The following is a 14604-nucleotide window of genomic DNA, read 5'->3' as shown; positions in this document are numbered from 1 at the left end:
ACAGTTGCCAAAGATCTGGCAATCTACCTCACAGTTATGCCATGCCTCAACAAGGGATCTTGGAGATTGAGTTGTTTGATGTATGGGGCATTGACTTCATGGGACCTTTCCCACCATCATACTCAAACACTTATATTCTGGTGGCAATGGATTATGTATCCAAATGGGTAGAGGCTATTGCAACACCCACTAATGACACTAAAACAGTGTTAAAATTCCTCCAGAAACACATCTTCAGCAGATTTGGTACCCCTAGAGTATTAATCAGTGATGGGGGCACTCATTTATGCAATAAACAGCTTTACTCTGCTTTGGTTCGTTATGGAGTTAGCCACAGGGTAGCTACTCCATATCACCCACAGACTAATGGGCAAGCTGAAGTCTCAAATAGAGAACTCAAAAGAATCCTGGAACGGACTGTAATTGACCGTAGAAGGGATTGGGCAAGGAGCTTGGATGATGCTCTGTGGGCATACAGAACAGCATTCAAGACCCCTATAGGGACCTCTCCATACCAGCTTGTGTATAGAAAGGCATGTCACTTGCCAGTGGAACTGGAACACAAGGCCTACTGGGCAACCAGATTCCTGAACCTTGATGCCAAGTTAGCTGGAGAAAAACGTTTACTACAGCTAAATGAGCTAGAGGAATTTAGACTCAATGCTTTCGAGAATGCAAAAATTTACAAGGAGAAAGCAAAAAGATGGCATGATAAGAAATTGTCATCCAGAGTCTTTGAGCCGGGGCAGAAAGTTCTGCTATTTAATTCTAGGCTCAAATTATTCCCCGGGAAATTAAAATTCCGGTGGAGAGGTCCATATGTAATTACAAGTGTATCACCATATGGATACGTAGAGCTTCAGAATAATGACTCTAACAAAAAGTTCATTGTTAATGGACAGAGAATTAAACATTATCTTGAAAGTAACTTCGAGCAAGAATGCTCGAAACTGAGACTTAGTTAGAACTCAGTGGTAGTCCAGCTAAAGACAATAAAGAAGCGCTTGCTGGGAGGCAACCCAGCCATTTACAAAGTTTATTTACTAATTAAATAAATTTCCTTTTTTTACAGGTATGTGTCCAAGTATCTTCAAAGGGTAAAAATAGCAATTGATTGAATTCACAGAGTTACAGAGAAATTTGGAAGCTCACTGGCGTGAAAAAGCCAGTAAGAAACATTTTGGGCGTTGAACGCCCAAAAGAAGCACCCACTGGGTGTTCAACGCCAGTAAGGGTAGCCATCTGGGCGTTAAACGCCAGAAAGGAGCATCTTCTGGGCGTTGAACGCCAGAAAGAAGCACCTTCTGGGCGTTTAACGCCAGATTGTCAGCATCCTGGGCGTTCAGAAAAACGCCCAGTGACAAAGGACTTCCTGGCGTTCAACGCCAGAAAGAAGCATCAGCTGGGCGTTGAACGCCCAGGAGAAGCAGCATGTGGGCGTTAAACGCCCAAAACATGCATCGTTTGGGCGTTTAACGCCAGGATGGTGGGGAGGAGGTAAAATTCATTTTTCTTTACATTTTTTCTAAATTTTTATATTTCAATCCACGATTTCTTGCATAAACATGTTTCAAAATGTCATCCTTCAAAATCAAATTAGTTTTTTAAGAACCCTAATTTCTAAAATCCCTTTTTCAAAAATATCAAATATATCTTAATCCATAAAGACAAATTGTTTTCCAATCCAATCCAACTCTTTTAAGTTTGTTTTCAAAACTCAATTATCTTTTTAAAATATTTTTCAAAATTAAAAATTCAGATTTCTCTTTTAAATATTATTCATATCTTTCTCTTTTTAAACTATATCTTTTTCTTATCATATCTATCTTTTATAAATCATATCTTCTATCTTATCTTTTTCTTATTTTCGAAATTTCCCACCCCCTCCCTATATATTGAATTTGGCGCCCCTCTCATCATCACCATGCCACACTTGCTCTCCTCCTATCCCTCTCCTTTCTTCTCTTTTGCTTGAGGACAAACAAAGCTCTAAGTTTGGTGTGTTTATCCGTGATCACAAAAACATACTCATTAAGATCATGGCTCCCAAAGGAAAACAACCCACCCCAAGAGGCAAGAAAGAGAATACTCCAAAGCCACTTTAGAATCAAGGGAAGTTCTTAACTAAAGAACATTCAGACCATTACTACAAAATAATGAGTCACAGATCAGTGATCCCGGAAGTCAAATTTGATCTAAAGGAAGATGAATATCCGGAGATCCAAGAGCAAATTCGAAACAGGAACTGGGAAATTCTAGCCAATCCTGAAACGAAAGTGGGAAGGAACATGGTTCAGGAGTTCTATGCTAATCTATGGCAGACAGACAGGCAAAGAATAATTGGAGCTTCTCTCTATGACCATCGGACCTTAGTCAGAGGAAATATTGTTCATACCCATCCTGACAAGATCAGGGAGATATTTAAGCTTCCTCAACTGAAAGATGACCCAGACTTCTTTAATAGGAGAATGATGAGGGTAAATAAAGGTCTGGACAAGATTCTAGAGGATATATGCATCCCTAAAGCCAGGTGGACCACCAGCACGACTGGCATCCCAAATCAACTCAAAAGAGAAGATCTAAAACCAGTAGCCAGAGGCTGGCTGGATTTCATTGGGCGTTCCATATTGCCCACCAGCAACCGTTCTGAAGTTACCATTAAAAGAGCAGTAATGATTCACTGCATCATGTTGGGAAAAGAAGTAAAAGTCCATCAACTGATCTCATGTGAACTATACAAAATAGCAAACAGGAATTCCAAGGACGCCAGGTTGGCCTATCCAAGCTTAATTTCTATGCTCTGCAAAGATACCGGAGTGAAGATGGGAATAACAGAGTATATCTCAGTTGAGAGGCCAATCACCAGAATATCAATGGACAGACAACAGCTGCAGGATGATTCAAACAAGAAGAGAGCACAGGAAGTCCTCCCAGAACATCCTCAATTTGAATATTGGGAACATCTTGAGGCTTCTATTTCCAAATTGCAAGAAGCTATGGACCAAATAAAGGAAGAACAGAACAATCAAAGTAGCATGCTTTGCAAACTGCTTAAGGAACAGGAAGAGCAAGGGCGTGATCTAAGGGAGCTGAAGCGCAAAAAAATTAATCCTTGAAAAGCACCCCACAGATTAGAGGAACATCTACTTCTCAAAACAACAGGTTGTTGGGTTCCAATTTTTAGCTTTATCTCTGTGATAGTGTTTTATAGAAATTTACCTTAGGAGATATATATAGTAGCAGTAGTAGTAGCAGTAGTAGTAATTAGTATATCTATTCTGGTGTTATTCCCAATTAAGTTATAATTTATTTTTCTCATCATCATCAAGCATGAATAAAATAGTAGATAACTAGAACAAAGAAGTAATTTTTCTTTTTCGAGTTCTTAATAATAAAAATTATAATTAACTATGTGTGGTGGCAATACTTTTTGTTCTCTGAATGAATGCTTGAACAGTGCATAATTTGTATTTTGAATTTGATGAATATTGGCTCCTGAAAGAATGAGGATCACGAAAAATACTATTGATGATCTGAAAAATCATGAATTGGATTCTTGAAGCAAGAAAAAGCAGTCAAAAAAAAAGAGAGAAAAAAAAGGGGGGATCCAAGGCTTTGAGCATCAGTGGATAGGAGGGCCCAAGGAAATAAAATCCAGGCCTAAGCGGCTAAATCAAGCTGTCCCTAACCATGTGCTTGTGGCATGAAGGTCCAAGTGAAAAGCTTGAGACTGAGTGGTTAAAGTCATGATCCAAAGCAGAAGAGTGTGCTTAAGAGCTCTGGACACCTCTAACTGGGGACTTTAGCAAAGCTGAGTCACAATCTGAAAAGGTTCACCCAGTCATGTGTCTGTGGCATTTATGTATCCGGTGGTAATACTGAAAAACAAAGTGCTTAGGGCCACGGCCAAGACTCATAAAATAACTGTGTTCAAGAATCAGCACACTACACTAGGAGAATTAATAGTACTATCTGAATTCTGAGTTCCTAAGGATGCCAATCATTCTGAATTTCAAAGGATAAAGGGAGATGCCAAAACTGTTCAGAAACAAAAAGCTACAAGCCCCGCTCATCTAATAAGAATCTGAGCTCCATTTAAAACTCTTAGATATTATTACTTCTTAATTTCTTGCATCCTATTTTATTTATCTAGTTGCTTGAGGACAAGCAACAGTTTAAGTTTGGTGTTGTGATGAGCGGATATTTTATACGCTTTTTGGGGGTAATTTCATGTAGATTTTAGTATGTTTTAATTGGTTTTTAGTTAAATATTATTAGTTTTTAGGCAAAAATCATATTTCTGGACTTTACTATGAGTTTGTGTATTTTTCTGTGATTTCAGGTATTTTCTGGCTAAAATTGAGGGAGCTGAGTAAAAATCTGACTTAGGCTGAAAAAGGACTGCTGATGCTGTTGGATCCTGACCTTCCTGCACTCGAAATGGATTTTCTGGAGCTACAGGAGTCCAATTGGCGCGCTCTCAACGGAGTTGGAAAGTAGACATCCAGGGCTTTCCAGAAATATATAATAGTCCATACTTTGCGCGAATATAGACGACGTAACTTGGCATTGAACGCCGAGTACATGCTGCTGTCTGGAGTTAAACGCCAGAAACACGCCATGATCCGGAGTTGAACGCCTAAAACACGTCATAACTTGGAGTTCAACTCCAAGAAAAGCCTCAACTCGTGGATAGCTTTAGTCTCAGCCCCAGCACACACCAAGTGGGCCCCAGAAGTGGATTTCTGCACCAATTATCTTAGTTTACTCATATTCTGTAAACCTAGGTTACTAGTTTACTATTTAAACAACTTTTAGAGAATTATTTTGTACCTAATGACATTTTCAGATCTGAATTACATACTTTTTGACGGCATGAGTCTCTAAACTCTATTGTTGGGGGTGAGGAGCTCTGCAGCGTCTCGATGAATTAATGCAATTGTTTCTATTTCACTCAAACGTGTGTATGGTCCGATCTAAGATGTTTATTCGCGCTTAATTATGAAGGAGGTGATGATCCGTGACACTCATCACCTCCCTCAATCTATGAACGTGTGCCTGACAAACACCTCCGTTCTACATCAGACTGAATGAGCTTCTCTTAGATTCCTTAATCGGAATCTCCGCGGTATAAGCTAGAATTGATGGCGGCCACTCTTGAGAATCCGGAAGGTCTAAACCTTGTCTGTGGTATTCCGAGTAGGATTCAAGGATTGAATGGCTGTGACGTGCTTCAAACTCGCGATTGCTGGGCGTGATGACAAACGCAAAAGGATCAATGGATCCTATTCCAACATGATCGAGAACCAACAGCTGATTAGCCGTGCTGTGACAGAGCATCTGGACCGTTTTCACTGAGAGGATGGGAGGTAGCCACTGACAATGGTGACACCCTACATACAGCTTGCCGTAGACGTGCTTTACAAACAATTGAGTTGAATATTACATTACAGAAATTCAGAGGACAAAGCATCTCCAAAACTCCAACATATTTCTCATTACTGCACAACAAGTAACGATTTTATTCTCTTTTATTTTTCCAATCTAATAATTCCAACTGATAATTTTAATTAATATCCTGACTAAGAATAATAAAATAAACATAGCTTGCTTCAAACCAATAATCTCCGTGGGATCGACCCTTACTCACGTAAGGTATTACTTGGACGACCCAGTGCACTTGCTGGTTAGTTGTACGGATTACAAATTCGTGTACCAAATGCCAAAATTAATAGTTTCCCAGGAAACATATCCAGTATAGATAAACAGAATCAAAGGAGTGGCTGTTAGTGGTTGAAAAAAAGCAAATAAAAGAACCAGAGTTCTACTTAGAAAAAACGCAGCGTGGAATGAATGATGCAAGAAAGAAACCTTGGGAGAAGAAATTGAACGAAAATAAGTAGTGACATACCGGGTGAGTAGGGTTGAGTTTGAATTTCAAACATGATTCAACTTGTAGTTTTTTGCACTTCAAGTTCAAAGAAACTCTAGCATTGACTCTGCAAGGACACCAAGGATAGATGCAGTAAGAATTGACTCTGCAAGGCAAATCAAGGAAATGCCAAATACTAAATGAAATAACAGTATGTTACATTTAAAGAAAAGCTACAGCCATCACAACAATTTGAGGGTTATATATAAAGAAGCATATACTATGGAGAAAGGAAAGGAAAGAATTGTAAAACTCAAAAAAAAAAATCACCTACAAGACAAGCATGACCTTGCTGCTAGTAAAATACATTCTGTGTGCACAAGTACCTGAACTTTTACAATGCGATTGCATATTCTCGAAAAATATTTTCTTCCCTTCCACCCGCGGTATCTCTTTTGAATCTTTAAAGCTATAGAATGCAGATAATTCTCAAAATGACCCATCTTCTGAACCTTGTTCAAAGAATCAGCAACTTGGTCAAGTGAATCTTCAAAAATATCACTGCAATTCTTGGCTAGTTGTCTTTGACAAAATGATCTTGCTCTAAAGGCTGCTTAGATTGAAGCAGCAGCAGCTGATTTTTGAAAAAGCTACTCATGTTGGATTCAATAGGTCTTGGCTCCTGAACCCAAATAACAAAAGTGAGTCAGTGAAAAAAAAAACAAAACACATTCTTGTAATGTAATGTATCGTAGAACAAAGGGATAAAAATGAAGGTAAAAGACATTATAGTCATCGTATCAAATATGTGGTGATCATTACCCCAAGTGGTGCCAATACAGAAGGCCTTCTCCTTCTGCACTTCCAAACACTCTTGCCAAATAAATAAATAAATAGGGAGTTTAGAAATGAATTAGAATTAGTATTCATAATTTCATCTGAATCAGAAGTGAAAGCGTGAAGCAGCTGAGGTGTTCACCTTGTCGAGATCCTCACGAGAATGATAGGTTCTCGTAGTTCTTGTACTGCTTCAATCGAGTCTCGCGGTACTTCCGTAGTTATTGTTAAGCTTCACCCATGGAATCTGTTGTATATCTTTCCCATGGAGCTTCAGCACAGCCACACGCAGGAGGAAAAACAGAGCGTTACGAGTCTCAGCCATGGAGGAAGGAGCGACGTTTGAAGGCTTATGAGAAAGCGAGCACGACGGAGGCTTTGAGATAGAAGGAGCGTCGATGGAGGGAGCGGCGAAGCAGGGGTTGGAAGCACGACGAAGTTCTGGAATTAGGGTTGGAGGCGCGATGAAGCTCTGGGGTTAGGGTTGGATGCGGCGGCAAAGGGAGCCCGTGCGACGCAAGGGGCGACGGAGAGAGATCTGTGACGCCAGCGGCGGCGACAACGGCAGAAGAAACTGGTGATGGAGAGAAGAAGCAACTCGATGACGGAGAGAAGAACAAGCTCATTTGATATGGATGGAGTGTAAATGGATCGAGAGGATAGGGATAAGATTAGGGTCTCAATATTTCTGATAGAAAATTTTAAATTACAGGCGAATTTTTCGTTTGTAATAATTTAATAAAATGCAGTATTTTGTCTATTTAATTATGACAGAAAATTCGTCTGTAACAATTTTTCACGAAAAAAATTATTTTTCCGACAGAATTATAGATGGATTCTCTTTTCTATCTGTAATTTATGCTAATTCATTTTTTGTTTTTCGACAAAAAATCCCTCTGAAATTCCGTCTGTATTTTCGTGGGATAAAATCCGTCAGAAATATCCGTCTGTAATAACTAGTTTTCTAGTAGTGATAATTGATCAATAAAGTTAAGACCTCTAATAGGGTAATAGTATGCTTTTCTATGTTATTTTGTTTTTTTACCTCTTTGGTGAATGGTTTACTCCCCTATGTCATAATGGACCAAGAGAACTTTACAATTTCTAATTCAGCTTACTTTAATTATTATTGCAAATTTACCTGTTATGTTTCTAGACATTTTGAACTTCGATATAATTTGGAAACATTTGAGGCAGAATTTGAATGATTGAGTTTCATTTATCCCTTTCTTCTTTTTATAGTTGTTGGCATCCTATGTTGTTATATTTTGGTGTGTTCTTGACATGTGATGGACCCATCAACATATTTATTGTATTTGTTAATTTGTGTCTGTAGGAAAAAATTGAGGAGATTGAGCAACAGGATGAGTCATTTAGGGTGTTGTCTCAAAATGATTCCATTGCTCAGGTTTTCGGAAAAGAGAAACCATGTAGAGTACATGGTGTGGGTTTTGGACCGACTCCTAGTCAACTCTTCGGTCCAAATTCACATGCGCCTGGCAACGGAGTCCAACTAGAGGAGACTCAGAGGAAGCTGCTTGAACTACAGGCAGAGCTGGAAGGCGAGAAGTTGAAGAGGAAGGCGATGGAAGATGAGGCAGCAGCAGAGAAGAAAAAGATGAAGGCGATGGAGATGCTTTGATTTATCTGTTTCAACGGCAGGGTGAGGAGCTGCCACCAAACATCGCTGCAGGGATGAGTTTCATAGAATGATAGAGTGAAAAATAGAATATTATGATTGGAGATATTTTGCATTGAAGCAAACATTTTATTGAATTAGACTGAACAATTCTTTGAAAGAGATTTATTTTTGTTTGTATTTTGATGGATATACTATTTGGTTTTGCTTATATTTGAATCTTGTTTTTGCTACAAGTTTAGATTCTAAGGTTGAAAATATTCACTCTTAAAATAATAAAAAAATAAAAAAAATTAAAAAAAATAATTGAATAATATTTTAAACCAATTATGCGTGTTTTTTGAAAACCCAAATTTCCTTTTTTTTAATTTCTCTCAAATTAGCGGCGGTTTTAAACCGCCTCTGTTTGGCTTTAAATATTATACAAAGTGTTACATCTGGTGGCGGTTTGCAACCGCTGGTAAATTTGAATGAACCTATAGGACCGTTTAGCGACGGTTTAAAACCGTCGCTAAATGTGCGGGAAGTTGGACATATCGAGCTGAATTGCGGTGGTTTGGAAACCGCCAGTAATTATGAAGCAAATCGTGACATGCTCATTTGGCGGCGGTTTTCTATTGGTGTGCCGCAAAATTTTGATTTAGCGGCGGTTATACCAACAGTTGCTGGAAACCACCACCAAACCCAATCCCGGCGCCCATATCCATGGCGGTCTGGTTAACCGCCGGCATTTGATTTTGCGGCAGTTTAAAACCGTCGCTAATCAAGAAAAAAACCGCCGCCAATTCTCGTCTCCCTTGTAGTGTTGCTCGCTGTTACGTCCCCTCACTGCGTCATTTCGAAAGAAATCACTATCTTGTCATTTAGACTTTTTTGTATAAAATCTTGCTGTTTTTGTATAGGATAGATACTTGCAGTTCTATTCATATAAAAATTAATAATTAGTTAAAACTATCAGATAGATGAGGAATAGAGTCCCCACGGGGAATGGGACCCTATGAAAAATGGAAATGGGAAGCAATATTTTTCCACAGCAGAAAACAGAGACGGAAATGGAAAATTAATCTGGAGGCGAGGATAGGGAGCAGGAAGGCATCCCCGCCCCCGCCCTGCTCCGTTGACTTCCCTACTCTGATGATGATGACTTCCATTTGATCACCATTTGTGATATGCTTTGCTTCACAACCGAGAGTGATGGATGTCATGATTTTTTCATGGATTAAATATGATATTAATAGGAATCCTTAATTCCAACTAGATAACTTTAATTTATATTGTCATTAAAGATAACAAGTTTATAGAGAATCTTAATATAATTTAAGATTTAGCTAATATATGTATTTAGAATATATATTAATAAAAGTTTTATTTTTTAATAAATACATAATAAATATATTAAATATTTGAATTTTTTATATTTTTAATAAAAAAATTTTAATTTATTATATTAGTGTAGTTCAACGGGTTTCTTCTAAGGTGATTGATATGGTGCCTAAAAAGTGTTTGCCTAACATACTAAAAAGGATTAAAAATCAATATTTAATTTTAAAAGAATAAAAATAAATAATTATTAAATATTCAAAAATTACTCTAAAAAGTAAGTTAGACAAAAATTAAACACCAAATTATAGACACCATAAAATTCACCCATCTTCTAATACTAAGGTTCTTGGAAGCAAAATGCAATGTATAGGCCCAGACCCATCTGTAAAAAATGGGGATTTTATTCAATTATTGATTTTCTTAGATATCATTACTTAATTTGTAGCCATTGACAAGGCTTTTCTAAAAATATTAAAAAAAAAAAAAAACGAGACACCCATGCACACACCTGTGTCAGTAGTAACAGATTCATCATTAACCTCCAACGCTGCACATGGCAATGGCTTAGCATGAAAAAGTATGGAAAAGAGAAGGTTTCATGAAAATGGAAAGAACCTCCAACTTAACCCTAAGTAAGCTTCACCCAGTTATTTTTATCTCTTGTGGTGCGTGGATATTGGATGAAAAAAACCTTAGGATAAAAAATGAGCAATTTCACCTCCATTATTATCTATCCAGCTGGTTATTATACCCCATCATTAAGACACTGACCCCATGGTTTCTTCATTGCCAACGGATCGAAAGTTGACTTACTAGTGGTAATGATTGTCCTATATTCAACATATCAAGTGAAATTAATCACCAAATTAATTATATATATATATATATATATATATATATATATATATATATATAAGTTAAATAATATATATATTTATAAATAAATATATAATAACTGATTATATTAAAATATAAAAATTATTTATTTTTTATAAATATTTTTTTATATACACATAGTATTTTTAGTTCTATATATATTAACTTAACTAAAAAGTTTAAGTAATTCAAAGTTATATATATTTTTTTTACTAAAGTTATATATTTAATCAGCATGTAGTCAATAATTGTAACTTTATTTTTTTTCTCTTTTACAAAAATGAGGGAAAGTATATTAATTTAATTTTAAATTTTAAAGAAAACTTGATAAAGGAATCGACAAAATTTTTTTTAAAGAAAACTTGATAAAGGAATCGACAAAAAATACCTTTAAAAATAAAAATTAAAGTAAATTTTAATAAAGTGCAAGACACCTTAGGTGTAGTGTTTCTTATAACAAAAATACAAAGAACACTACACCTTAGGGGTAGTGTTTCATTTATAAAAAACGATTATTAATTAAATAATATTATTGCTTATGTTAATAAAAGTAGTGTAATTTTTTTTATATTTTTTAATATATTGATGTTTCATCAATTTTTGAATAGTTTTAATTTTAATTAATGTACTAATATTACATCAATTTGAATTGATGTATTGCAATGTTGAGTCAAGATTCGCATATATATTTACCCTTGTGATGATAAACATATTTAAAATTGTCTATTATAACTAATTTATTATTATGACTATTTTAGACTCTGATGAGAAAGCAATAAAAGATGACCAAACAAGCAAGTTAAGTTTGTACAAAACAGCAACAAGTGAAGAATATCATTCTATGATCCGGCCAAACCAATAAAAGATTATATCGCACAAATCATACGAAGAAAATGAAATAATATTTTCTCAATCACAACCAACGGTCTCATTGCAATAACTTCCAACAGTTAGAAGAACAAAAGCGACCCCTCAATGAAGATCAGATCAATATGCTTATATATGATGATTTTGTCCAAAGAAGAAAGCAAGCAAGACATATTGCAATACACACAGTCATAGCACTCAAGTTTTTCTTCCTTGTTCATTAAAGTGTGTTCTATTATTTTATTGTCTAGTTTGATTTTATAGTGAGAGATAAAAGACAAATAGAGATAGTCAACACAAAAACCATTATTGTTCTTGTTTGAGTGTCGAAGGTGTGTACTAATAAAAGTATACATGCGTTCTTTTTTTTCTCTAAGTTGGGTTAATATTTAGAGATGTACTAAACTAGTTATAACCTAAGTGAGTGAAAGAATAGTGTGAATCCTTAAATTGGTAATTATAATTAAGGTTGGTTATAATTAAAATCTCACTATGATTTTATGGTAGAGTACACTTTTTTGTTACAAAACATATTGAACTTTTGCGATAAAATAATTTTCGGTTATAAAATATATTGAATTTTTTCGATAAAATAAATTTTTGTTACAAAATATTTGAACATTTGCGATAAAATACCTTTTCGTTACAAAAAATAAAATTTTTTTGCAACATCCATGTTTTATAATAATAGTTAATTATTGTAATGAAAAAATAACTATTTGTAACAATTTTAAAATTTGATACAAAATTTTTGTTATAAATATTCTATTTTTTTTATAGTGATTTTAGTCCAGCTTTATAATTTTAAGATATATGATTTTATTCTATGTGTGGAGAACTTATTTTTTTGATGTCTTCCTACCAATTTGTGAAGAACTTATAACTAATGTCTAATTATGTATTTTAGTACTTTAGTTGGTGTCAATTTAAATTTAAATGACGACAGTATTATGTGATATTATTTTTTAATTATGCACACGGTTTCCGCAATTTAATTTCTAGCAATTTTTTTTAAATTAAATATTATGTTTGTAGGGTTTTAAAATACCACCAAATGAGCTACTAGTGATTTTGAAAAACTATCACAAATATGTTCATAACATATCAAATTTTAAAAGTTTGTGAAACTCCCAAAAATTTTTTATATAGAAGTTTTAAACCGCCATAAAATAGAGAAAATTTGCCACAAAATAACAAAAATTTTGTAGTGAGCCTTCATAAATTTGAGAAAGATATCTATGCCAAAATTAAGTTCGTTTCAACGTGAAATGTAAAAAAGGAGAAGTAAAAGAGGGAATACAAAAATTAGATTAACAAAAATAGTAATTTAGTCTTTTGTTTTTGTTATCCAAATTTTATTTTAGTGGGAATTCAATATACTCAAGAAGAGGATGAAAATTAAAATCATAATTTTTTTATTCTTAAGAATAAAACTTACTTAAAAATAATATTTTAAACTTTAAATTAAATATAATATTTCCAAAGATACTTAAAAATATTTATTAAATTAATTTTATGGTGTTTATGAGTTGGTGTCTAAATTTTATCTAATTTATTTTTTGTAATATTATTTTAATTTTTAAAATTTATTTATTTTTATATTTTTTAAATTAAATACTGATTTTTTACTTTTTTTTTTAATAAATAAATACCATTTTTAAATAGCATAGCATTCACCATTTTATTAATCCTCCAACCACATAAACCCTTAATGCATACATAGTTGCATTGATAAAAACGTGGCACGAGGGCAAAGAGGTAATGACATTCACGAAGAAATAAAAAACAAAACCTAAAAAACATTCACACAATCACAGTCACACGTAGCGGTAAAAAAAAAACTAGTACAAGAGGAACATGCATGCAAATCCAGGTAGGAATGCGGAAATCAATCCTTAAGGACTGGACCCAACTCCATTTCCATTTCCATTAGGGGAATAAACTTGTTTGATCTGCTGTTTTTCACCGATTGAGAACACCTTCCTCGGCTTTCCAGACCAAATATTAGGATTCATAACCGAGTCATTTTGATTGGAGTGTGAAAGCCCAAGAAGATGTCCTAACTGGTGCATCACCACAGTATCGATGTCAATGATCCGATTATCCTCTTGGGTTGCCCTATTAAGAACTCCCCAATTCTTGTTATCAGCCAAACGAATGTGCCCAATTCTAACAGCAGCAGCAAAGTTGGAAGGAATAAGTTCTATAAGGCTATCGCCCACAACCATGTTGTCCTTGAAGTTGGACAATTCAATCGTGATGTCTGCATAGTCGTGCTCGTCATACCTGATACACAAACAATTAATAAATACAATATGAAATACTTATCATCATAACTAATATTATATTTGTTATGATTATATATACTTAGTAAACAAAAGGCTGTATATAATTAGTTTTGGCATGTATTTTATTTGAGTTTAATCAACTTTTTATTTATTTAAAACACTTTCGTACCTTTTCTCTCTGAGTGGTAGGCTTAGCTCCTGTGACCACCGCCTGAATGAGGCTCTCAACACCTGGGCTAACGGATCTTGGATCTTCGGGTTAAAACGGTAGGTGAGACTGGTGCGGTCAGAGAACCAGTTTCTGCCTTGGGTAGGCGAGAGAAAGTAGTGGAAGCCACCGCAGCGGAACTGCGAAGCACCTGGCTGTGGTTGAGAGCCTACCAGGTCCGGCACATGATTCAATAAGTAATCCCTTGCCTGATCGCGAGCTTTTTGCCTGATTTCCTGGGCGTCTTCGTCGCTGCGGATGGAGTTACGTATGTTTTTAAAGGTACCACCAACGGCTCTTCCAAAACCAGTAAAGAAATTTCCAATGGTAGGTTCCAGCGGTATTGAAAGAGATGAGTCAAGAAGGAGAAAGAAGAATAACAGTGTCAGAAGATGTCTCTTCATGTTGACTCTATTTTGTTTTTGTGGTTTGAGACTGAGGAATGAGGAGTTCTTAGCACATTATATAAAGAATAAAAAGAGTGAGGGAGGAGAAACTGAGAGGGTTGCGCGTGCATTTACTTATGGTGGACTTGCTCATTATTATTCGAGGGTGATTGCTATGGTTTGCTTAATTTGCCAAAAGAGATATATTAGTAATATTTAATAAATTTTAAATATTTAATTTTTTATTTTAAAAAGAAAGTTAAATAATTTAAAAGCCCCTATAAAATTGACTTTATTTGAGCGCAAGA

At 35.2% G+C, this 14604-nt stretch overlaps 1 protein-coding gene across 1 annotated transcript; it reads right to left on the bottom strand.

Annotated features, from left to right (window-relative positions):
• Window positions 1-13161: 13161 nt before the first annotated feature.
• On the bottom strand, window positions 13162-14361 carry LOC130982178 (metalloendoproteinase 5-MMP-like). Its single transcript, XM_057906062.1, has 2 exons — window positions 13872-14361; window positions 13162-13700 (listed from the first exon to the last, which is right to left on the bottom strand). The coding sequence occupies exons 1-2, from the start codon at window positions 14312-14314 to the stop codon at window positions 13310-13312; spliced, it is 834 nt and encodes a 277-aa protein (XP_057762045.1). The 5' UTR covers window positions 14315-14361; the 3' UTR covers window positions 13162-13309.
• Window positions 14362-14604: the final 243 nt, after the last annotated feature.

The sequence above is a fragment of the Arachis stenosperma genome, chromosome 5 (genome assembly GCF_014773155.1).
Source record: "Arachis stenosperma cultivar V10309 chromosome 5, arast.V10309.gnm1.PFL2, whole genome shotgun sequence".
NCBI classification, from domain to species: Eukaryota; Viridiplantae; Streptophyta; class Magnoliopsida; order Fabales; family Fabaceae; genus Arachis; species Arachis stenosperma.
Note: the sequence above shows the minus strand (reverse complement) of the source record. Positions and strands in the feature narration are given on the sequence as shown.